This window comes from Ixodes scapularis, unplaced genomic scaffold (assembly GCF_016920785.2).
Source record: "Ixodes scapularis isolate PalLabHiFi unplaced genomic scaffold, ASM1692078v2 PGA_scaffold0__279_contigs__length_252992795, whole genome shotgun sequence".
NCBI classification, from domain to species: Eukaryota; Metazoa; Arthropoda; class Arachnida; order Ixodida; family Ixodidae; genus Ixodes; species Ixodes scapularis.
Window position 1 is genome coordinate 175,327,034 of NW_024609835.1, and position 24,020 is coordinate 175,351,053.

General features: G+C 49.7%; 2 protein-coding genes across 2 annotated transcripts; both read right to left on the reverse strand.

Annotated features, from left to right (window-relative positions):
- Positions 1–2,414: 2,414 nt before the first annotated feature.
- Positions 2,415–3,661, reverse strand: LOC121837727 (protein ALP1-like). Its single transcript, XM_042293523.1, has 3 exons — positions 3,445–3,661; positions 2,802–3,348; positions 2,415–2,670 (listed from the first exon to the last, which is right to left on the reverse strand). The coding sequence occupies exons 1-3, from the start codon at positions 3,659–3,661 to the stop codon at positions 2,415–2,417; spliced, it is 1,020 nt and encodes a 339-aa protein (XP_042149457.1).
- A 15,347-nt stretch (positions 3,662–19,008) lies between these two features.
- LOC8033764 (histone H4 transcription factor) lies at positions 19,009–23,645 on the reverse strand. Its single transcript, XM_002405854.4, has one exon. The coding sequence runs from the start codon at positions 23,096–23,098 to the stop codon at positions 21,608–21,610; it is 1,491 nt and encodes a 496-aa protein (XP_002405898.3). The 5' UTR covers positions 23,099–23,645; the 3' UTR covers positions 19,009–21,607.
- Between the last annotated feature and the right edge of the window lie 375 nt (positions 23,646–24,020).

Genomic DNA, 24,020 nt, shown 5'->3' on the forward strand with positions numbered 1-24,020 from the left:
CTTTCTAAAAATGGTCTGTATGTGCGAATGTGCCTATATGATTGCAGGATAACTTTATGCGCATACGCCATGTTGAACATTAGTGAAATGCAAGCGGGTGGGGACCTCACTTCGTGCAGTGCTGCGGGTCAGTACAGATAAGAGATTAAAAGTGTGTTAAAATTGAGCTTTTCAATGGCGCCTCCGAGTTTTACCTCGCGTACTCAGGCGTATTAAGAAAAACGGTAATTGCAAAAAGTGATTTTTCGTCTATGGACGCACGAAACAAACTTCCTGATCAACAACACTAATGTAAAGGCGCGAGCTCGATGTAAGCATACTTATTGGTCGCTACAGCTTGTTGGTTCGTACATAGGCAAGATCCCCGAGCTTCGCAGCGTCGAGATTCCCAGCACTGGCTCGTCCACATACCTCGACTGGAACGCTAACAGAAAGGCTCAAGTACAAAAATACAACAAGCATGAGTTAAGACAAATTATACGTCGCGGGCTTGTCTAAAGCTTCAAAGTCTGGCCATTTAGGTTAGTTTAGAGACCACAAATGACGCTCTCGGGACCAGAAAACTTGAGATAACGGCCGTTAATAGTCCACGCGCTGTGTATAATCTTTTGTCGACGTGTCAATCGAAACCGAAACCATACCACCCTCCTCCCTGGCTGGCCAACTAGCTCCCAGAGTGCAACGCGCGCCGTGTTGCATGTAGGGCTTTATGGAAGTAGTCTATTGATCAGTGCTTGTATGCCCGTGTGTATGTACGGTGTTGTGTGTATGTCCATGTCGTAAGTGAATGTAATCGCGCGGTGGGCAGCAAAAAAACTGCTTTTTTCAAATGTTGATCACTTTTTTTTTTCGTCGCTAGATGGGGGTTGTCGCCGCCCAATTTGAAAAGTGTGGCGGTTGGTGATCTATAACTATTAGAGGGCTGGATCAGAGCCGTATATGTAGAGAGTTTGGCCATTCGTTGGGAAGTATAGGAGACAAATGAAGCGGCGCCATTGGCCGAAAGCGGGCTGGGCGTGTTCGAGGGCGTCTTCAGAAATTCGAATGTGACCAACCAGAAGCCGGAAATAATACCCTGGCGGTGGTCGCGAGAAACAAACCTGATAACTGCATTGGAGTAACTCTTGATGGCTGAAAATATGGTACACGTGATGTTTCAATCACACTCATCTAAAATGATGGTGGAAGAGTGCGACTAGCGGAAAGATCGACATAATCCTTACGCCAAACGCCGAGCGCCGGGAATCTGCCGTCAGAGCGGTCAAACTCTGTCCGCGCAAAACAGAGTTGAGTGGCGCATTCGTTTCTTACATCTTTCTGCATGATCATGATGAAACAACACGTGCACCCTATTTTGAACCACAAGGAGTTACTACACTTCACTCTACGCACTTATTAAAACCATATACGAACATAGACCTTCGATGATCGATCGGCTCAGAACTGTTTCTCGCTACCACCGCTAGGGGATTCTTTTCGGCTTCTGGTTGGTCAAGAGAGCATGCCAAGCCCTCTTTCCGAGTCTGCCGCACGCCCTGGCTCTGCCCGCGCCTCCCATTGACCAAACTCTCTACATATACGGCTCTGGGCTGGATGCCATTAGTCCATCCGTCGTGTTGATCGCTCCGAGTCGTCCGAGTTGTTCGGTTCCGCTGGTAGCTGTGTCGTCGTGTTATGCTGCCTGATTGCAACAAAAGGAGGTTAGGCGGCTTCCCCAGCGCGTGTTCTAGGTGCTGAATGCCGCTGTTCACGCACAAACGTTCATGAGTGGATAACGCACGTAACAGAGGTGAGCACAGGCAATAGTTAATTGAGAGCCACACGGAGCGCGAGTGCGATACCTCCTAGCCGCTGTCGACAGAGGGTGTCGGAGCGATTCGTTGTCAACTGTCGTCCACGGCAAATGGGCGTTTTGTTCAATAAAGCCAGCCTGGCAGTGTTTTGTAAAGCTATCCCTTCTTTATAAGCGCTTCTGATGCGACGAAAATGCGACCGGCATTGAGCAGGCCGAGCGAGGCTTCGGCGACAGTCTTGGCTGTTCATTCTCCAGCGGTTTCGGCCTTACTCGTATTATTTGCGGTGTTGGCGCTTGGACATAGAGATGTTTGGAAAGTTTTTTGCGCCTACAGATGACACCAAACGAGCGTGCGAGCCGTATGCTCCTGCTCCGGCGAGAAGCCGCGTACGGCTCGCCAGGCTCGTATCGCCTGTCGCATACTGGCCGCCACATTGTTTTTAGGGTGTTAGCAGTTAACACGATTTTCACCACCTCCGGCGGCTAACACCCTTACACGAATAAAGGCGTTAGCCAGAGGACGAGCCATTTACACGAATAAGGGTGTAAAATTTGTAAGTGTGTACAGCTCATGAAATGGTATCTTTGCTTCTGCACTTGTCTGAACATGCAGATAAGGTTACATTTTGTCATTTATCCGCAGATTAAGGCCCGCCTCTTCCCTCTGCCACGCGATGGCGCCTTCTAAAGCTCTTGCCCCGGAGCGCCCTTTGCAACTTCGTAGCCCGAAGTAGATTGTCCTGTTTCGCTGGTGGTATTCTTTCGACGCTTTAAAAAGCACAGGTGCAGCTCGCAGATAGTTGTGCAGCACACACGCTGCCTTGATGAATGAGGTGACCCTTCCTTGTTCGGCATCGATAGTTGTGTGCGAAAACCTAAAATGGTTTGCCAGAATGCCAAACGCATTTTCTGCTACCCGTCTGGCTCAGATTAATTTGAAATAAAAAAATGAAATAAAACGATAAGGAAAACGTTGTTTAGAAATGACACGATGTAGGCGACACACCTGCAGTTAAATATAACCTTTTCTTCGTCCAAATTTGTACCAGTATATGGCTTCAGTAAGTTTTTAGACAAGGGAAAGGCGTCGTCTCCAACGGAGACGGGTGGGACGCCGACCGGTCCAGGTCCTGAGATCGGCAGACCGGCTGTTTCGTTCTCGATGGCATTCCGCAGTGGTGTCGTCCTCCAAATGCCTCCATCTCCATCAGACCCAGGTGCGCCAACATCAATGTACAAAAACCTGCTGTCTGCGTCCACAAGAGCAAAAAGCACGATACTGAAGGTCTCTTTGTAATTAATATACACAGATCCAGAGTTTGGAGGTTTGATAATTGTGACATGTTTTCCGTCCAGCGCTCCAATACATTGCGGAAACTGCCATCTTTCGTAAAAGTTCTTCATTACCGCAAGCCACTCATCTTTCGTCCGCGGGGACACCACATATTTTGGTCCCAGCATTTTGTAAATGGCGTCACAAGTTTCAACGAGGAACCCGTTGACGGCGCTGTGGCTAATGCGGAACTGCCTGCTTAGGGAATGTTGACTCTCGCCTGAAAATTCGCAAGAAAACAAGAAACAGGGCTAAGTCGAGCGCAGCTCTCAAATATGCTAAAACAAGGACAAAAGTAAGAAGAATAACCACACACCTGAGGCAAGAAACCGCAGCGTCAGTTGAAGTTTGTCTTTGGTTGGGATGGCTGGACGCATTTCAGTGTCGAGTTTTTGGATGCATGATGCAGTTGACGAGGGAATGTCAGCAAACTGGTTGGAGTCAACGTGCAGCAAGCGGCGGTACTCTACGGGGTCGCTCTCCAGAAGTTCTTGATAGAGTAGATTCTGTATACCAAGTTTCTTCTTAAACATCCATGTTTTAATCCATGTTTTTTTTTGCGTCGATATTAGGTGCTTCCGCAACTTCCTCATCCGCCATCATGAGAGCACAAGCCACAAAACTCGTGAAGCCTTGTTGGCCTCCATGTTCGAATTGAAAACAATTTCCAGTCGTTTTCTTTCTTTTTCTTTTCGGCTCCTCTTTTCACTATGCGCAGGAATCCTCGAGCATCTTCCACAGCTGTAGCTCGTGCGCACTAATCGTACAGGAAAATGAGCAAAGGTCCATCCGTGCACGAGAACCGCGAGAGGAATATAAAAAAAAAACAAAAAAAAAAACCGCTCGTGCAACGAAGTGTACCACGAGCACTTCCACGCAATCGGTTCCCGGGCTTGTCCGAGGACCACAGCGAACTCGAAAAAAGGCAGAATTGGATCGCTTTCAAAACCGCTATAATCATGGTCCGGCAGGTCCGCGGACATATTCTGTGACGTTCGCCCACGTGATACGCAAGATATATCAGGTCCGAGGACACGTTCTTTAGGTCCGTGGACATGTCCCTTGGTTTTGCCTGCTGTTTTCGCAAGAACAATGGCCGATTTTATACCCCGGAAGAGATGACGTCACGCCTTTCGTAGGAACTTGTCCGCGGACAAAGCCCAGCGTGTGAATACACCTTACCGGTCAGTTCTTATCGGCCACTGATCCCAAGGGCAATTGCTGGATCCAGTGGCGTACCAACTTGTTTTTGAGTGTGTGTGTGCGTGTGGAGGGGGGGGGGGGGGGGGGGGGGCAAACCAACTCCCGCCCCCGGGTCGCATATTTTTCCTATTTTACTAGTGATGGGCCGAACTTTTGCAGAACTTTTTTAAAGATTCGGCAAAGATTCGGCAAAAGTATTGTTACCAGATTTAACGTTGATATTTAGTTTTTCTCACGAAAAAAGGTTTATGTTTTTTTTTCTTAATTTAAATACAACATGTAGTGCCTATTAACACAGTTATTACTAAGTAAGGTGATATTCTGCAAGATAATTGTATCGGTGTCGCTTTTGTGTGTTTACTTGCAATTTTAGTGTCTGCTTCCAGAAAGTGGCGTGACGAGGTTGGGTAGTAGCCGGGGCAGTCATGAATCACGCTACAAGGGGTTTGATCTTGAGACTTCATCAGCGCACGCCTGCAAGTGTTTACATTGTTAAAATAAAGGCAATGACTACGTTCTTACTTTCTCTGGGAGTCGCCGTTTCGTGCGCGAAAACGAATGCAACGGTTGCTGAGCCTTCAACGGAAGAGATAACAATATTGTAGATATGCATGTTTGACGAAAATAATCCCTGAAGAAGGGGAACAAGAGATACAAAGGACAAACACAAATCTCCAAGCACAGCTGGGTGACTAAAGCACCAACGAAAACATGTCGAGGGGCTTTATGGGTGACTGGTGCGCGACCGAAAAAATCCGCCTGGTCCGAGTATCGAACCCGGGATCTCTCCATTACAGGTGGAGCGCTCTACCAACTGAGCTAACCAGGGTTTAGACGTCATTAGAGCAAACGGGTTTTATCAGCTGCCACCATCTCTCCATTACAGGTGGAGCTTAAAATTTAAGGTTATGATTATAATGCAATTAAATGCAAAGGTGTTTGGAGATTTGTGTTTGTCCTTTGTCCCTTTGTTCCCCTTCTCCAGAGCTTATTTTCGTCATTCTTGTCTAGCTCGCTTGCACCTTTGCGTTCAATTGCATTATAATCATAACCTTAAATTGCAAACAATTCACCCTTGTTGGTGTCAGACTGGTGGCAGCTGATATAACCGTTTGCTCTACTGACGTCTAACCCCTGGTTAGCTCAGTTGGTAACGCGCTCCACCTGTAATGGGCGGAATTTTTCGGTCGCGCACCAGTCACCTTGCTGTGTTTGGAGATTTGCGTTTGTCCTTTGTCCCTCCGCCCCCCCCCCCCCTTTATTGTGTTTGTCCTTTGCTCCCCCCCCCCCCTTTTTTTATTGATAGCAACTCACCGAAACAGCTGGACGATCCAGAGCTCCGTGGCAGATATATATATATATATATTGATATATCTGCCAAGGAGTTTTGGCCTTTTTTCGTTGCGATGAGTAGTTTTCGCAGGAGCGATTTGGCCTGCGTTCTCTGAAACACCCTATATATATAGGGTGTTTCAGAGAACGCAGGCCAAAATATATAGGGTGTTTCAGAGAACGCAGGCCAAATGAGAATGCAGGCCAAATCGCTCCTGCGAAAACTACTCATCGCAACGAAAAAAGGCTTGTGGCGTTTTGGTCGTGGGCTAGGGGCCCATTTAGGAAAATTATTAAAGTCCGGGATAATTGAGTTGTTAATTTTTTTGCGCAATTAACTTTTTTAATATTGTGTTTAAGGGCATGGTTTAAATTAGCAAATTGCTCAGCATCATCGAAAAACACTAACAAATTGCAGAACGATAGAAGGCACGCAAAGCGTTTTATGGCTTTCTGAAAAACCGCACCAAATCGACGGGTTCTTAAAGGGGCCCTCAAGCACGTTTTGCTGGTTTTTAATTTGCACCAAACCTGAGCGCACTGAACGTAGTAACTTAATGAAACTTTCCTTTTCTCGAATTTCGCTTTAAACTAAAATACAAAAACAAGCAAGAAATAGCCTCCTTCATGACGTCCTTGGTTGCTTGAGTGGCCGTGAACTAGACGAGGGGTAGTGGACTCATCGAGCGCTCACGGCTGCCGCTCTCCGTGTCGACGGCGCGAGAGGGCGCCACTAAAGCATGTTTTGGATAGGCTGTATGTAGCGAGCGTCCAGAGCGGCTCTCATTGCATCTGCTGCGCGATTAAACACTAATTCGGCATGACACTTCATTGGCCACAAGCGACAGCAAACACGGGGTAAACGATCAGTTCAGAATGGGAGCCACTTCGCGCTGCCATACCGCGAAACGGCCAAATTGCAAGACAAAGCTTCTCGTCGAAGGCCTTCGGAACGCTCGGAGCCGGTCAGATCCTCCTGTCCATACGACCGCAGCGCCGCCGCGTACATCCGGGGCCTTTCCGTGTCAGCGCCTGATCCCACTACTTTCTAGTATGCGCCGCCTTTTCCACCGCTTGCTGGCGGGTATGTCGACGAGTCATTTTTTGTTTCCGTGCTTTACAAACTGCATTCGTTTTTTTTCTGATCTAAAATACTGAACAAAAACTACTTTTATACATAAGTGAAACGGTTCGCGACACTTATATTTTACATTTCGACTAAAAAGAAGTTTTTAGCGGCTCTGACCAGTAGTAAGCCCAGGACCAAAGACGTCACATTTTGCCCTCTTTCGGTACCGCGGGTCGCCCTCGTCGGCGGAGGAGGTTTCCGCGTCGTCCGGTTAAAATATGACACACTGATATTTAGTTACTCTCTCCGTGCCCGCTAGCTTGCCCGAACCCCAAGACGTGAAAGCCGCAAAAAAGGTAGACGATTAAAGAGACACTGACACCCCCCAAAATTTTTTTTTAATTTTTTCCCAGGCGCTTCATTATGGTGTCGGAGGACTACCCAATTAATATTTTGCATCAGAGTAGCGTATTTTTTTAATAAAACCAAAAGACGCAACTGCTCGAAACCGAAACCGAAACCCGACGGAGGTCGGAGAAGTGGAGAGAAGAGAGTGAGTGGCGGAAGTCACGTGGCTACACCCGACCGTGTGTGTGTGTTTTTTTTTTTTTTTTTCTCCTTCCCGGTAGCAGACGACATGCGGCGTATGGGAACTGCTCGCCGTGGGATTCTTTTGCAGTTATGTATGTTCCGCTCGTTGTTCTCTACTCCAAGCAGGGGCGGCGCCAGAATTTTTTTTCTGGGGGGGCGCTGCATGATTATACTGAATTCGGGGGGGGGGGGGGGGGGGGGGAGTAGTGTTTTCGTTGTTTATGTTCACTTTCATAACTCTTTCTGCTGACGAGCAGAAATCTCACCTAAAGTACACTTACGGAATTGTGGAGGGCTTAGCGCTGAATATAGGCATCATCCAACAGAAATTTAGATCGAACGTTTTTATTGGATATAATTTAATCCATATTCTCTCTCTTGTGTACTTAAAATGTCCCTCTTTTGTTTCTTCTGTAATAATTCCCATTGAGTATAATAGGAACCTTATTATTTTTATGGCGTTTTGTCTGTCGCAGTGAATATCCAGATTATTTAAAAAAACATTGCAAACTCTAAACGAATGTGTCCTTTAAAAGAAAAATTATCTCGGACGTGCGCAAGTTCGTCAGCGGAAAAACCACGAGGAGGATCGCACTGCGTTTTCAAAACTCAAACTTGTTCGATTCACTCGCCTGGTCCTCTCGACTTCATTTATATGTAGGAAACCCACGAATCTTGACATGACTTATGCGTGACTGAGGTTTCGTGCTTTCTAAAGCCAGATTGTTTGTCCAGAGCTTCACAGATGCCAAACGTGGATTTCTCATTCGCTTTGGTAGAGGGATATCCAAAAACGGAATTAACTTGGATGGTGTATTCTAGCCAAGGAAATAACCTATACCAGTCAGACTGAAAGCTTACAGCCTTTTTTTTTTTTTTTACTTTTTCGGTGGGAAAGAGTGCACTATCGGCTGCCGCGGCGACTCTGTCTTATACTTGGAAATGTCCAACTGACCTGAAAGATCGTCGTTTCCCTCCGATACGGTGCAAATTCGTCTCGTCTCGCGCACGAAGAAGAAAACTTGTCACTTTCACTGTTCCTTGTTCCGACGAAGGATGACGGACGTCGCTAGAAGCGCTGGGAAGGCCATCAGGAAGACTGTACGGCTGGGGATGATCCTTCCGCTGCTGCTCGATCTCCGTCCTGCTTCTTGACGCGCTTGTTAGAAGACGAAAAAAAAAATCTGCGGTTTATCTTCTTTGCGATTTTGTGTCTCCTTTGGAGTCTTGAAATCGGGCTCAGCTGCACATGTTCGGTTCAGCAGCATAATTGTTGGGGCACTTTTTTCGTGTCCGTCATCCTAGCTGGTAACATTTGGCACCGAGGCTGAAAACTTAGCAGAGCAAGAATGGCCCTTGAAAATAGATCGTTGTGTTGAGACCCGCAGGGCCAGTTTGGTCGAGGTGATAGTTGATGGCCCCGCCCCTGGGACTCTCTTTGTATCCTTCTGAATACTTTCCTAAGATTCTACTGGGGAATCCCAAAAGACAAATAGACAAACCGGCGTTGTTTCCAACGGCCTCGCTTAGAGTCCCGCTCACCTCTTTCCCCCTTGCTTTTGGCCTTTCGTGTTTTGAGCAGCATTGCACTCGAGGCCGCCGCAAGGCAAGCGGTGCGTTCCGCGAGCACTACGGCCGCCGTGTCGCCTCCGATAGGTCGCGCGGCAATGGCACACACCCAAAAGAGGAAGAACCTTCACGTTTCCTAGAACAGATTACATTCCCCAGGAAGTGAGCGGAACGATCGAGGGTCCACTTACACCAAGATAATCCAATTGAAGGAAAGAAATTACGTTGGACGGTAGGATGATACCTACAAGGTTGAACTCCTGGATCCCGCAGCCGCGCTATTGAGTGTGGAAGCCAAGGCATTAGTAAAATCCTTCCAGACGAACAGTCGAACCGGCATCGTCTACCAAGCGAGGTGTCTCTCACCTCTTTCCACCTTGCTTTCGGCTTTTCCCGTTTAAGCAGTCCTGCACATGGTGCCGCCGCGGGGCGGTGTAATCCGCGAGCAACATCAGCGCCGTGCCGCTGCTGAAGGTCAAGCGGCTATGGCACGCACCCAAAAGAGGGAGACGCGTCCGGATTTCGGGAATTCTTCACAAAAACCAGAAAGCTTATTCTCGACGAAGGGGTCCTGCTGGGCCCGCTTCCACCGAAAGAAGTCAAAGTAAGAAAAGTACGCTAGACGGGAGTGGTATGTCTCTTGTAAAGCTGTTTCTTCTAAAAATAGTGTCGTTCTTCTCTATTCTTATATTTTATTTGCCTGCTTTGGCTTCCAAGGACGGATGGCTGGCTTGAAAGGACGGATGCTCCGCGTCCATTGCTAAAGTGCCCGTAATGTGCGACGTTAACTTTCCTTTTGGGAAACCACGACCTTTGCTTTGCGGACTGAACTCCCCAACCCCCCCCCCCCCCCCCCCCCCCCCCCGGCAGCTTTTTTGGGGGGGCAGGCAGAAATTTAAGGGGGGCGGCTGCCCACCCTTGCCCCCCTGTAGAGCCGCCCCTGACTCCAAGATGAGTTGTTTTGTACGTTGAGGAGTTGGAGATGAGTAGTGAGTGCCCGTGGTGAATTTTGATCGGCACCGAAAAGAATACACCCAAGATGTTGCGTGAAGAGCTGGCTCACATGTCCCGCGTCCGAAACAGAAGTGGCATTGTGCGACAGAGTTTCCGAAAGATCAACGGGATCGGGACCAATGGCTGGCTGCAATTCCCGTAGACCATTTACGGGCACCTCAGAAAGCGGACGCTACCTGATTTATATGCTCCTTGCATTTTGTGGAAAGTGATTGATTACATTGAGTTCGCAGGTGTCAAAAAGGATATCCCATACCATCTAATTCAGCGACGTGTCGTCCACAACATTTGTTTCTTATTTTTTTTTTTGTTTCTTCAGTAATATTTGTAAAAAAAAAAGAAAAGAAATGTAAACATCAGAAAAAATTTAGAAAAAAAAAAAAAAAAGAAGTTTCACGGGGGATCGAACCCGGCTCTACCGGGTGTCCAGGGGACGTCTTTCCCACTGAGCTACTGGGGCATATCAAAAGTGGGTATCTTTTTCCTTAATAATAATTTAGCCGATAAACTGTAAGTTGGAAAGTTTGCTGCCGATTTTCCTCTAGCAAAAGCACTCCCGTGTCGAAGTCGGGATGCACCACGCATTGGCGACATTCTCACCTAGTAAAGAAATCGTACGCGTGCATATTCCACTCGAAGTAGACACGTCGCGCTTGACGTTTGCGCGAGCGATGTCTTCAGCCACAAGAAGGGAGCGACGGCTCGGCGACGACTTCGTGCAAATCGGCTTGGTGGTCGGGCGTGTCGTACGGGATGAATACCAATTCTTTTGATCAGTCCCAAATTTCTCTTTTAAAAGTAGACAGAATTCGCCGGTACCGCGAACGACAGTTCTGAAATAGAGGTCCCAGGCCCGTCGTCCGCTGCCATCGCCGTCCCTGCGAGTCCCACGATACGCGAAACGACGCACGCACAGAATGCTTCCGGTTGTCTGTGAAACTTTTTTTTCAATCAACGTATTTGCAGCTTTTTAGAAGCCACAAAAAATGGGTTTTATATTTTTTTCTATTTTTAATATTGAGTGTGTGCCTTCAGTGACCCACGACTTTGATTAAATTTGGTGGTCGCATCGATACCTTAGAAAACGGCCCGTGACCGCGGAAAAGAGAGTGAGCGAGACTCGAACCGGCCAGTTCTTGATCGGCGGTTTTCGGGCGGAAAGAAACCGAATTTCGAGCCGCAAATTCTGTTCTGGGTAGTTGAGCTCTCATATGTCACGTACAACTAAAAACCTCGGCGAGCATAAATACCCTGTCAGTGTAAATATGATTGCAGGGCCCCTTTAAGTTTCGGTTTGCTATCGGAGCGCATCTCGGCCCCGACGGCACCGCTCCCCGTGGAGAAATAGTGCAACCAACCTCTGCTGCGCTGTCATCGCGCGACGCAGCAGAGGTTGGTTGCACTATTTCTCCACGGGGCGCGGTGCCGTCGGGGCCGAGATGCGCTCCCGGGAATCACACCCTGGGCTTCCGCACGAGAGTCAAGCACGGTAACCACTCGGCCACGCACGCGGTCGCTCGCCGACACGCGTGGCAATACGACCATCTTTGAGTCCCTGGTCTTTGGTACTTCACATGGCCCTGTAACGCTAGAAAGCTGAAACCGAAACTAAAATAAACGGTTGACTGATGGGCCGACAGATGGAGCCAGAAGGTTATCTAATCTAGAGTTCCTGTATAGGCTCCCTACGGGAGCCAGAGTTGCGCATTTGTTTTCCCCGCGCCGCCACGCCGCTATTCGCCGAGATCCATCACGTGAGGAGCAAAGCATCCGTTGGCGTGCAAGAAAGCCACCTTTACGGTCGCTCCGCCGACGTTTCTCTTGCCCCGGCGTATGTTTCCCTGCTTTCCGCCTCCTTTTCCTCCTCTCCTGTTTTCCATGCGCGGCGGCGCGCGCGGCGCCGCTATTCGCCAAATTTAGTCACGTGAGGAGCAAAGCAACCAGCTCGTGCGGGAAAGCCGGCGCTACGGCCAAGCGCCGAGGCTGAATGCGCAACTCTGCTACCGTAGGTAGCTATACAGGAACTCTAATCTAATCTACGCGCGCGCTCTCTCCCTCTTTCACGAGGGAGAGCGGGACGCGTCTTCCCCAAAAACTTCTGGCCTTGGAAGGATATAAAAAGAGCCGCCCAGGCGTACTCGGGCGGTTGTTCGTTCCTCGCGACAGCCGGAGATTGCGTCTTGACCCAAACCTGACCTCTCCCGGCTGAAGCGTTCGGCGAGCTCTGTCGGCCCCAGTGTTGCCAGGTCTACTGATTTATCAGTAGATCTACTGATTTCGCTCCGGGTCTACTGATTCACTGAAAAAAAGAGAATCTACTGACTTTTTTTTTAGTAAACATATTAAAATTTATTATTTGGCCCCTTCAGTTCCCAGGGTCGCCCATCAAAGGGAAATCATATTCTTCCAGAATTAAAAACGAAACACTAGCTAGATGGCCCAGCAGCCCGTCTTATTCGAGTGACTTAACCGTATATTCATCTCTCTATTCACCCAGAGCAGGTTCGACCAGGTTCGACGGTGACATCCGGGCCAGAGCCATGTATAGGAAGAATTTGGCCAGTCTATGATCTCGCTGCCGTAACGTTCCTCTCCCAAGTGAGCCAATCAGTCTGCGTCGCAGAGCGAGAGGCGTGAGCGCATGCGCGTAAACTCTCGGCTGCTCCCAGGCGCTCCCAGGCCTCCCAGGTGAGCGGAGATGGGCCGCCATTTTCATTCATTCGCCCGGCGGAATGCATGGGATCGACATCCAAATTTCGGTTCTTTTATTTGGCAGGCTCTGGCAAGAAAGTAATATAATGATATTCCTCAGTGGCTTAAAAAGCTAACGAATTAAGTTTCTCCACGTTTCAACGCAAACTTCGAGTCAGGCGAAAAGTAGCAGACGACGCGTAGCCTCAACAGTGCTCCGCGCCGACAGCGTTGCGTCAAAAACCTTCCAAAGCCCAGTAAGGAAAGATAGCAGCTTGCAGAGGACTTCCATTGGACATGTACGCTCGCACTTGCCGGAACATCTTGTTTTGGTTTCGTTTCAATAATATCGACACGGAGATGTCGCACTGTCGTCCTCATCTGTTGATCTTAAAAGTGGCTCAATCACGATTTCAAAGGATAATCTTCGAAATCAAAACACTAATCAATGCTTGCAAAAAAAAAAAAGAAAAAAAAAACATTTACGATGTTATTTTATTTTGTCCTTTATGAAGAATTACTGGAGAACTGGTGTTTTTTTATTTTTATTTGTGTTCATTACCTTATTTTTGTTACTCTATACTATTTCTTCGAAGTGTGGTTTAATGGAAATAGCAAAACATGGCAAAACACAGATTTCGTAGAATTTACTGATTTTTGTGGTAATCTACTGACTTTTGGGGGATCAATCTGCTGACTTTTTTTTTTCTCCGTCTGGCAACACTGGTCGGCCAGTGTTACAAGGGAAAAGGCGAAAAGGCTGATCTCGGTAACTACCGGCCGATTAGCATCACATCAGTGCTTTACAGAATGTGCACTCAGATTATCAGAACGAGACTGCAGAAATGGGCCGAGGAAACGGAAGTGCTGGGAGAGCTGCAAAACGGTTTTCGAACAGGAAGATGCATAGAGGACAACCTATTTGTGGTAACACAATGCATCGAAGTGGCAGTCCAGGAGGGCAGACCACTTTACGCAGCTTTCCTGGACATTTCCAAGGCATATGACACGGTGGACCGGAACATACTCTGGAGTCGACTTCGAGGGCTAGGAATAAACGAGGCAGATGTGAATCTGCTGCAGGCACTGTATGCTGGGGTCTCAGTGCGGATTGAGTGGGAGGGCCACATGACCAGGCGTCTACCAGTACCCAGGGGCCTGAGGCAAGGATGTCCACTATCCCCCTTGCTATTTATGTTGTATGTGGCACCGTTGGAGAAAGCGCTGGAGCAGTCGGGTGTGGGCTTCGACCTATCATACAGAGTGGAGGGAGCCTGGAAGCGGCAGAGAATACCGGCCCTCATTTACGCCGATGATGTGGTGCTCCTTGCCGGCTCGCCTGAGGACCTCCAGGTGCTTCTGGACATATGCGGGGAGCTCGCCACGCATTTTAGACTCCGTTTCAACCAGAGGAAGAGTGCGGTCCTAGCCTGGGGAGACCGAGATGGACCGAATCGGGAACCAGAGGAACAACGGTGGCACCTGCAGGGAGGGAGGTTGACAAGACAAAACACAGTCAAATACTTGGGAGTGACCCTGACTGCGGAGCCCGACTACCTGAAGGTCCATGAACGAGAGAAGAGATTGGGAGCGATAAGGGGGAAAGGAGTCCTGGCGAAGAAGAGCACCTGGACGTTCAACAGGTTCGAAGTGGTGAGGGGTCTATGGAAGATGGCCATCGTTCCGGGACTCACGTACGCAAATGGCGTACTCGTCCTCTCATCGCAAACAAGAGCCTTCCTGGAGAGAAGACAGAGGGATGCGGGAAGAATGGCCTTGGCAGTTTCAAGAACAGCACCCAACGAGGGTGTCCAGGGGGACTTGGGCTGGTCGTCCTTCGAGGCCAGAGAAGCCAGCGCCAAGGCACTGTACGAGAGGAGAGTGCACAGACTCCCGGATGGGAATTGGGCCCACCGCACCCTGCGCTACATGATATACCAGGGAAGAGGCACCAAATGGATGCACCGCCTCCGAAGGCTGCGGGACCGCTATGGTTTCGAACCGATCTGTCTGGAGTCAGCGGGCGAGAGCCGGGAGGGCCCAGCGGCAATCAGAAAGGGCATCCGAGCAGTGGAGACGGAGAGATGGAGAGCGGGAGCGGCGGCGAAGCCGTCCCTCGCGATGTACTGCGCGGAGAAGGAGGCCATAGGGAAAGAGCCCTGGTACGACAACTCGACAGGCAGTGGACTCCTCGCAGAGGCCCGCATGGGCACATTACGGACCCGGGTGTGGAGGGCCAGGTTCACGGAGGGACAGGAGAGGACGTGCACACTCTGCGGGCAGACCGACGAGACGATGGAGCACCTAGTGCTGCAGTGCCGGCACATTGTACCGGTCCCAAGTACAGAGGTGCTACCTGTAGCACTCGGTTTCCGAATCGGTGCAGAACAAGGAGAGGAAGAACAAAAGAACGTTCGATCGGCGGTTGACGTGACGAAGAGGCGGCTGGAGGTCTGGTGGAGGGAGACGCATCGGCGGAGGGAATGCAACCGATCAGCGGAACATCAAGCGGAAGCGGAAGTCGCGGGAGGCGCGACAGGCTAGATCCAGTACTTGTTGCTGTTGATCACCCGATACAAAGGGAAGAGCCGCAGACTCCAATCCCATCCAAAATCCAGCCTTAAAAGTTACTCCTCGTCTGCTGTCGTTAATTTTGCGAGCGACAAAGTGGTGGAGGTGCTGGGTAGCGAGTCAACCGACAGATCACCCCGTTGACGGAGCGCGCCACTGCGAAGGACGCCATGGATGATCCCCACGCGCTGAGGGTCGAGGATCTGACAACGACGCCGGTGTCGCGGAGCCGTCCTAATCCCGGAAAGCTCGTCTAGGCCTGACGGACAGACGACGACATGTCTGGGGGTGAGCGGCTTCTCCTGACCATCTTCCTGTGGACGGCCATCGTCAACGTCATCTTCCCCGATGGCACCTGGAGCTATCGCCAGTCATCTACAACCGGACGAGTAAGCCACTCCGCTCCTCGACACCGCAGCGGCTTGCGGTATGCCGTGAAACATCGTGCCCGGTTTAAGAACAGCAGAAAACCTGATCGCTTGCTGTGCACATCGACCTCAGGAACGGGACACGGACCGGGATCTCCGTCTCTGATCAATACTATGTGTGGATATGACTGAGCTTGTCAAGACACCTCAACTGTGTTGCTTCACCGTCCAGAATTGTTCGCGATGTCCAAACGTTTGGACGAATGAGTTACCGCGTCAGCTACCCGGGAATTTCGGCAGCCTGAGTCATGGAGAAGACCCTGCCAGATGACCGACGGTGAGTTTCCCGTGCGAATTTCCCCAGCTCAACTGGCTCATTTGGTGATGAAGAGATCCAGTCATGATTTTACGGCGGACCACTTCAAACTTCGAGCGCATACGAGCGAGGAGAGTTTGCGACGGATGGAGCGGCCAGAATGGACCCTATAGAGTGGACTAAGCCATGTCTGACGGAACAGGAACAAAGGACATATCGGCTTCGCGTTGGTGACCCCGAAGCGGCACGCGCGTTGGTGTGGGGACGAGTATGATACAACAAAGGTCGAGGAAGACAGCTCTGCCGTCTAGAAGTGTATAGAGGTGTAGCGTAGAACCTTGAGAAACAGTTCTTTGTTAATTGGAATCTGTGTATAGACTAAGGACGTAAATAAGGGTTTCCATATTTACTATTTGGTGTAAATATTTGCTGTGGAAAGGACTAAGGCTAGAGGTTTTGGCGTAGACTTTTTACGTCTCGTATACCACCTTGTCACTCCTGACATTCGGGACGAGGAGGAACTCCACGATGCTCAAGACACCCTCACCCAGGACCCAGTGTGTGGGGAACCTCGGTGTTCCCAAGTGAGCGACGCCGTAGCAGTGTCAGTGCCGAGTACACCGCAACCAAATGTGAAGGACTTGAATCAACAGCATCGCCAAGATAGAAAGAGGCCATCTGTCGTGAAGGACGCAACGCAGTGACTCCGCAGGTCGTGGTCAAACACCTGTGACAGTGACGACGCCAGCGCCAGTACCGGCATCAGTGCTGGAACCTGTGTCAGTGCCAGTGTTTAGGTCAGCTCGTGAGCTAGGGACAGGTTCTAACCAAGAGACGAACAAACGCCACCGCCGAGCTCCCACCCGATTGCAGTGGAGCGACTTTTTGTATTACTAGTTTTTCTCACAGACTTTCATTTTCTGGATCAACTTTTGCAACGGACTGATTTTGTGCATTACTGGCTTCTCTTACGGATATTTTGATTTCTCGTTCACAGTGGTCAAACTTTTGTGCAGCACTGATTTATCTCACGGGTTTTGTTCTGTATATCTGAGTGAGGGCACTCAGCCCTAATTGACGGGGAATAATTGTAACGCTAGAAAGCTGAAACCGAAACTAAAATAAACGGTTGACTGATGGGCCGACAGATGGAGCCAGAAGGTTATCTAATCTACGCGCGCGCTCTCTCCCTCTTTCACGAGGGAGAGCGGGACGCGTCTTCCCCAAAAACTTCTGGCCTTGGAAGGATATAAAAAGAGCCGCCCAGGCGTACTCGGGCGGTTGTTCGTTCCTCGCGACAGCCGGAGATTGCGTCTTGACCCAAACCTGACCTCTCCCGGCTGAAGCGTTCGGAGAGCTCTGTCGGCCCGCGCTAGAGCAGCCTTAAAAGTTACTCCTCGTCTGCTGTCGTTAATTTTGCGAGCGACAGCCCGAAAGAAAACCAGGGACTGGTGCCCTTGTGGTGACTATGGAGCATTAAACAGTTGTGCACTCTGCCCGACTGTTACACTGTCCCTCATATCCTGGACTTCGGAGGCATCCTACAGGGCGCAAAGGTCTCCAGCAAAGTGCCTCGTCAAGGCGTTCTACCAGATCCCCATAGAACCATCCGACATTCCCAAGATGGCCGTCATCACACCGTTTGGGCTGTTTGAGAGTCTTGGCCTTCCTCCACAATGCCGCAAACCTTTCAACAATTCGTCGACACAGTCCTCTGGAATTTTTCATTCACCTTTGCGTATATTAACAATATCCTTTTATTTAGCAATACCCCAGAAGAGCATGCCGATCATCTACAACAACTCTTCTCGCACTTGGAAGAATACAAACTTGTCGTTAATCCGACCGAATGTGAATTCGGCGTCAACAAACTTGAATTTCTGGACTACCACATTGATAGGTGTGGAATTCAACCGTTACCCAAGAGAGTCGAAGTCATCCGAAGCTTTCCAGAGTCCCCGACGGCAAAGAAACTTCAGGAATTTCTTGGGCTCGTCAATTTTTATTGACACTTTATACCACAGTGCACCCAAGTCTGTGAACTCCTCTACGACCTACTCCCGGCCACCAAAGTAAAGGCAGCGCCACTGCATTGAACGTTAACCACCAATCAAGGTTTTGAGAGAGTGAAAAACATCACCGCCAACGACACCCTTCTCAGCCACCCCAAAAGCAACATACTTTTCTCCACCAGGGTCAACGCCTCGAATGGAGCTGTTGGAGCGGCTCTACAAGAGGACAGAGCCAACTAGCAACCACTTTCCTTCTTTTCAAGAAAGCTGACTCTGACAGAACGGAAATACAGCACCTTTGGGCACGAGCTGCTGGCGATATACCTTGCCATAAGGCACTTTTGCCACTGCGTGGAAGGCCAAAGCTTCTTTGTCTTAACAGACCATGAGCCGTTAACTTATGCGCTAGCCTCCAACAGCACGACATACACTCTGTGTGAGATAAGGCACATGGCATACATTTCGAAATTCACCACCGGCATTCGCTTCGTCAAGGGCACGGATTATGCCGCAACTGATCAACTCTCCAGAGTTGTGGTCAACCTGTGCTTCTTGAAATACCCTGCAATTCCTTATGAGCAGCTGGAGGAAGCCCAACGAAGTTACCTGGAGTTATGTCTACGGACAACTGCAATGACCTTAGTCTTCAAAGACATGCACTCGCTCGACTGTGACGACACAGTTGCATATGAAGTGTTGACAGGTTGACCCCACCCCTCCGTACCAGCAGAGTTGTGTCGAGCAGTTTTTACTCCCTGCACTGTTTGTCTCATCTCAGGATATGAGCAACCCAGCGACTGATAGTATCGCAGTTTATATGGCCTCATATCAACACTGACATGAGGTCCTGGGCCAAAACCTATGTCCAGTACCAACGCTCGAAAGTTCACCGACACACTAAGACACCCTTGTGAACTTTTAACACACCAAACACATGCTTCGCCCACATTCACGTCGACATAGTGCGACCATTTCCTCCATTAAAAAAAAGCCGATATCTTCGGACCTCCTTCGATCGCTTTATGCCGTGGCCCGAAGCGGCACAAATGGTCACCGCAACAGCCGTAGCTCGCACAGTGATGGAAAAGTGGATTAGTCGCTTTGGAGTGCCATAGACAATCACTACTGACAAAGAATGTCAATTTCAATCAACTTTATTTCAAACTCTCTCCCATCTCCAAGGACTTACACATCTATACGACATCCTACTATCCCATATCTAAAGGCACGGTCAAACATCTCGCGTCAGTTTCAAGATGAACACCAGCTTGCACGTGCACTCCCTCAAAGTTAAGAACGTTCGTTAGCCCGCTCCCTTGCCAGGGAGCGAGTTATCAGTAGCAGCAGTTATCCACAGCGCTCGAACGGCGCCAAGCTCACGGTACAGGCACGAGCAAGAGACATGAGGTGGCTGGGCCACGAGGTGCACAGACTCTGAGACTTAGCGACAGGCTCTCGACGATCTAGTAAAAATAGTGTAAATATTGTAAATAAATATGTAGAGTAAGATATACCGAGTCTCCACTCCACATGCCATTCAGCCAGCAGTACGGCACATAGTCCAGACTAGACTTGGCAACAGCTTTCCTTGGCATTGCAGCGGAAAGAAGGAGAGCCCGCGCACAGCTTTATTCAGCGCTCAAAATGGGACAGCAAGCGCGTGCGTGTACTACCTTCCACTGCATTGCCAAGAAAAGTCGTCGCCGAGTATAGAGACAAGGGGAGGAGGAAATGGAGCATTCAGAGACACAAACAACCAGCTTGCCAATGGATACAATGAACTAGAAGTAGTGCAAAAAGCAGCAGCGGTGCCCAATCGGCCGTGAGAAGCCAAGGGTGTTGAAAGCCCTGCGTGGCGCTATAGTATGTTGCAGCTCAAGAAGAGCAGGAGACGGAGCGCTTCCCTCTTTCCACACTTGCACAGCCAACGCTGGAATATGCTCCTTTCATCTCCAGCATTCGCTCTGCTAATGTGGAGAGAGAAAATGACTCTGTCTCCTGCTCTTCTTAAGTTGCAACGAACCATAATGTTGAAATCCTGGTTAGTTTGTGCTGTGCCCTCCTGCGCCTGCAAAAAAAAGATGCATACTTTTGGCACAGGCTTGCAGCTCATGGTTGCCATATGCAAGCGAGGTGAGGTAGGGCTCGGGAAAAGACCGCTGTACCCCGTTTCACTCAGTGTGAGCCTAGCAGAGTCTAATAAAGCGAGCTCCGAACTTTCATCATCCCTGCCAAGCATATGTGCTCGTGCAATGGAAGCACTCATCAGGGCCACATGCTCGCGCTTGTAGCATTGGCTGTGTCTGGATTTAAGCTGAAACGAGGTTTAGCGCCACTTGGTAGGTCCAACAGAATGTGCCTCACGCGGAGGCCGCCGCTTTTGCCACTACTTAATGTTCTTAGTTCATTGTACCCATGGCATAAACACACCTCCACGAGTCACAAAAAGAAAACAAATTTGGTCAACAATGAAAATGCCACTAAACGGAGATACTTTCCACAGACGTTTTATTATTGCAATGGTCTCGTCATTTGATTCCATCCCACATACACAAAGCATGCAGCGTTTGACTGCGGTCGACTATGTTACAATCGGTTTTTAGGCCTCTCCAGTCGTAAGCAAACTCAATTGTGTGAATAAGCTTTTATCATACCACACTTTAACAATATATGATGCAGGTTGCATCCTCTTCTTCAATTCTAACCAACAAGCACACACAGCACATTGATGGAGCTCACACATTGATGAAGCTCACAGATGTCACTGGCAGTGTCTAACATTGATGAAGTATCACATCGTGCGCCTCAAGGTGACCCACGCATGTCCTTGAATGTAAAGCAAGGAGCCAAGGTTTGTTCGAAATGGTTGAGCAAATGAGCCAGTGGAGGACACAAAGAACCTGCATTGGAAAAGAATGCATGCAATATAAAAAAAGCAGTTGATCAAAACACTGTTCCTCAGTTTCAGCGGTGAACCAGATGTGGTTAGGCATAAAACAATAGTCATTTTTGGTTGACTGTAGCAATCGTGCACAGACGTCACTGCAAGCACAGGATGAAAACAAGCACATTGTAAGGATGAAAACTCCTTATCAAAGGAAACCAAATTTTAACGACACAATGTGCTCCTTTGCAATTTTTTTTTAATAACATCATGAGAGCGTTCACCGGCCCGGCCTGGCGGTCGATTTTCTCTCAATTACTAAAATTGCAAAGCTGTACCCACAAGCAAGTGCACCGAAATACACACAAAAATTTTTGTTGCAACCGTGCATGTGCCTATACTTCTAGCTTCTTAAATTCAGAATCTTGTCGAACAGTTTATCCCTGGTGTAACAAACATACCAATTAAAAATCCTTTTCGTGGCAGTTTTTACCTCATCTGCACTACCTACCCTTATAATAAAATTTAAATGTCCCCAAGCAGAAGCCTCGCTAAAATTTATAAACTCACAACGAAAGAAGTGATACTTAAGCAATTAAAATAAATCCACTCTCTTTGTCACTTCTCCACCTGATGACAGAATGGAGCAGAGTAATTCTGCCGATGAGCAAACAGTATGCTCGGCAGCCTCGAAGACAGCAGGCTGAACTTCAAGTGTCGCCGACTCCGACAGAAGTTTACAAATTTGAAAAAAACAGATGCGTGTACAACCTTCCTTTGAGCCACATTCAAACATAGTTTTCTGGACAATGCAAATTCAATCTCAATTTCCCGAGAAGGCTATACTAGGGCCAGATTTTCAGCTTGCATCCTTGGTCACAGAGCTAATGCCCACTGCACTTGAGGGCGGCAGATGTGCTAGAACCTGCGCCACCGGCATCGCAGCCAGGGCACCCCCTTGATCTGCAACGGCAACCAGCCCAATCTGAATCCCTGCATCAGTTGCAGGCAAAACAACAGCAGCCACAGGTGAAGCAGCAGCAGCCTCAGGCAGGGCAACGGCAGCCGCAGACAAAGAAACATCAGTTGCAGGCAAAGCAGCGGCAGCCACAGGTGAAGAGACTGCCAAGTCCTCTGCAAGCCTGGGCAGACCTGCAGCCTGGTCGGCTGGCTCGGAGGCAGCAGGCTCCGCCTCGGTGAGTTCGATACTCTCGTAGCGGACCGTTTGCAACGTGAACACATTGTCTTTGTTACGTGTGTAGGAGAAGCGCGTGTGCCCCGAGGGCCACTTGAAGCGGTGCTGGGAGACTAGGTGCCTGGACAGCGAGTTGCCACTGGCATACTGTTTCTGGCACAGGTGGCACATGTACACATTCTTGGGGTAGCACAGGTGGTTGGTTCTCACGTGTTTTCTCAGCAGGTACGAACTGCGGGCCACGAACTCGCAGCCCGGGAGCGGGCACGGCTTGCTCTCGCCCCCGTGTGCCTCGAGGTGCTTGCGTAGGTCACCGGGCGTCTTTGCCGAGAAGTCGCAATGGTCGCACTCGTAGGGACGCGCCGTCGAGTGTCGCCACTGCATGTGGTACTTGAGCGCCGAGGGCGTCGGGCAGGTCATGTCGCATGCGGCGCACTTGTACTGGTTCACGTGGTGGCGGATATGGTCGCGCAGCAGCCGCTCCGAGCTGAACCCGCGGTTGCAGTACGAGCAGCTCAGCTCCGGCCGCTCCACCTGTCGCGCCAGGTGGTCCACCAGTTTGGTGCGCGAAGCGAACATGCCGCCGCAGTCCGGGCACGCCAGTTTCTTCTCCTGCGTGTGCGTGCGCAAGTGATCCTTGAGTTTGTAGACGGTCGTGCTTTCAGCGTCGCACGAGAACCAGCGGCATCGCGCGGAGTCGCTGCGCGGTCCGGCTTCGTCCTCGGCGTGGTTGGACACGTGCTCGTAGAAGGCCTCCGGGTTCTCGAAGTCGGCGTCATCACAGCCTTCCCACTGACACTCAAACTGCTCGGGAGTGTCCGGGATAAGGTTGCGGGTCTGCTTGTCGAGTTGGCAGCGCTGTGGCGTCTTCTGCCTCTCTACCAGGTTCTGGCCGTAACATTTGATCTTGGTGTGAAAGGCGTGGAACAGTACGTGGGTTCGCAGCTCACCCCTACTCTTGGGAACCGTCGAACAGTCCCTCCACGGGCACTCGGACGTGTCCAAAAGAGTTGCGTCCTCTTTCAGGTGCTTGTTGACATGCGTGTAAAACTCTGGGCTGATCCCGCTCACGAAGTCGCACTCTAGCCACTCGCAGCGCAGCACGACATTCTCTCCTTTGAACTGCAAGTTTTGCGCGACTTCTGCACGAATCATTCCCACGGAAGGTACGGGCAAACCACACGCGGTTTTAGAAGGAACGTGCAGGAGTAATATGCACAATGACGGCCGTACCTGCCGGCGGCAGCGGGAAGGAAACCAGAAAATCTTGAAACAGTCGTCAGACCACGTCGAAACTCCCAGGGCGCGAAGGGCGCGAATTACCTTGTTGCCAGATTGCGAGTTGAACCTCGGCAAATAACACCGCTTTTAGCCTGAGCTGCTGTAGTGGCTCCACTTTTAGCTACCACCACGACCAACGTTATTAAATTTAGTAACGTTGATCACGACCGACTTTCTGACTACCACACTTAAAGAGGTAACTCACAATTTTCCCCTTCACCATTTTCTTGATGGTAAAGGTACTGAATATTTAGAAAAGACAAGGGTTCACTAACTTTTCCTTACACCGCGTGGATCGAAAAGAGAGAAAAAGCTTAAAGGCCGACCTACAAAATCATTCTCCACATGGTAAAAAAATCTTCCTTGCCACCCCTTTGATTTCACCCTCTCCCACTGCAATTATCCAGCCCCAAGATGCAGCAGCCAATGCAGCGACAAAAGGAGTCTCCCCCGCCGTCAAGGCGTCCATGATGAGCGCTGTATGTAGCACCACACTTCTACCGAATATATACCTTCAAACTAGTATTTTCAAAAATGGTCAATTACAGGCCAAATGAGTACATGCACGCAACAAGGAAGCGTGACAGACCCACTGATCACAGTGGACCAAAGTGTGCCACCTATTGGACAGCACCAATAACTTCAGGAATGCAACATAAGACTTAGCTGTGCATGGACGTTTTGTTGGATTAGCGAACTGTGGTTAGCCATCCAAGCTTATTGGCGACGTGCGCGACCGAAAGCGTCGCTGTGGTCGGCCTTCCACGATTGGCCCAAAAGCTGACTTTGACGTCGG

Coding starts and splice junctions, on each gene's coding strand:
- LOC121837727 (XM_042293523.1), bottom strand. CDS start 3,661: ATGTTTAAGAAGAAACTTGGTATACAGAATCTACTCTATCAAGAACTT. Junction 3,349..3,444: donor GCTGCGGTTTCTTGCCTCAG/GTGTGTGGTTAT, acceptor GCGAATTTTCAG/GCGAGAGTCAACATTCCCTA. Junction 2,671..2,801: donor AAGGTTATATTTAACTGCAG/GTGTGTCGCCTA, acceptor AAACCATTTTAG/GTTTTCGCACACAACTATCG.
- LOC8033764 (XM_002405854.4), bottom strand. CDS start 23,098: ATGATTCGTGCAGAAGTCGCGCAAAACTTGCAGTTCAAAGGAGAGAAT.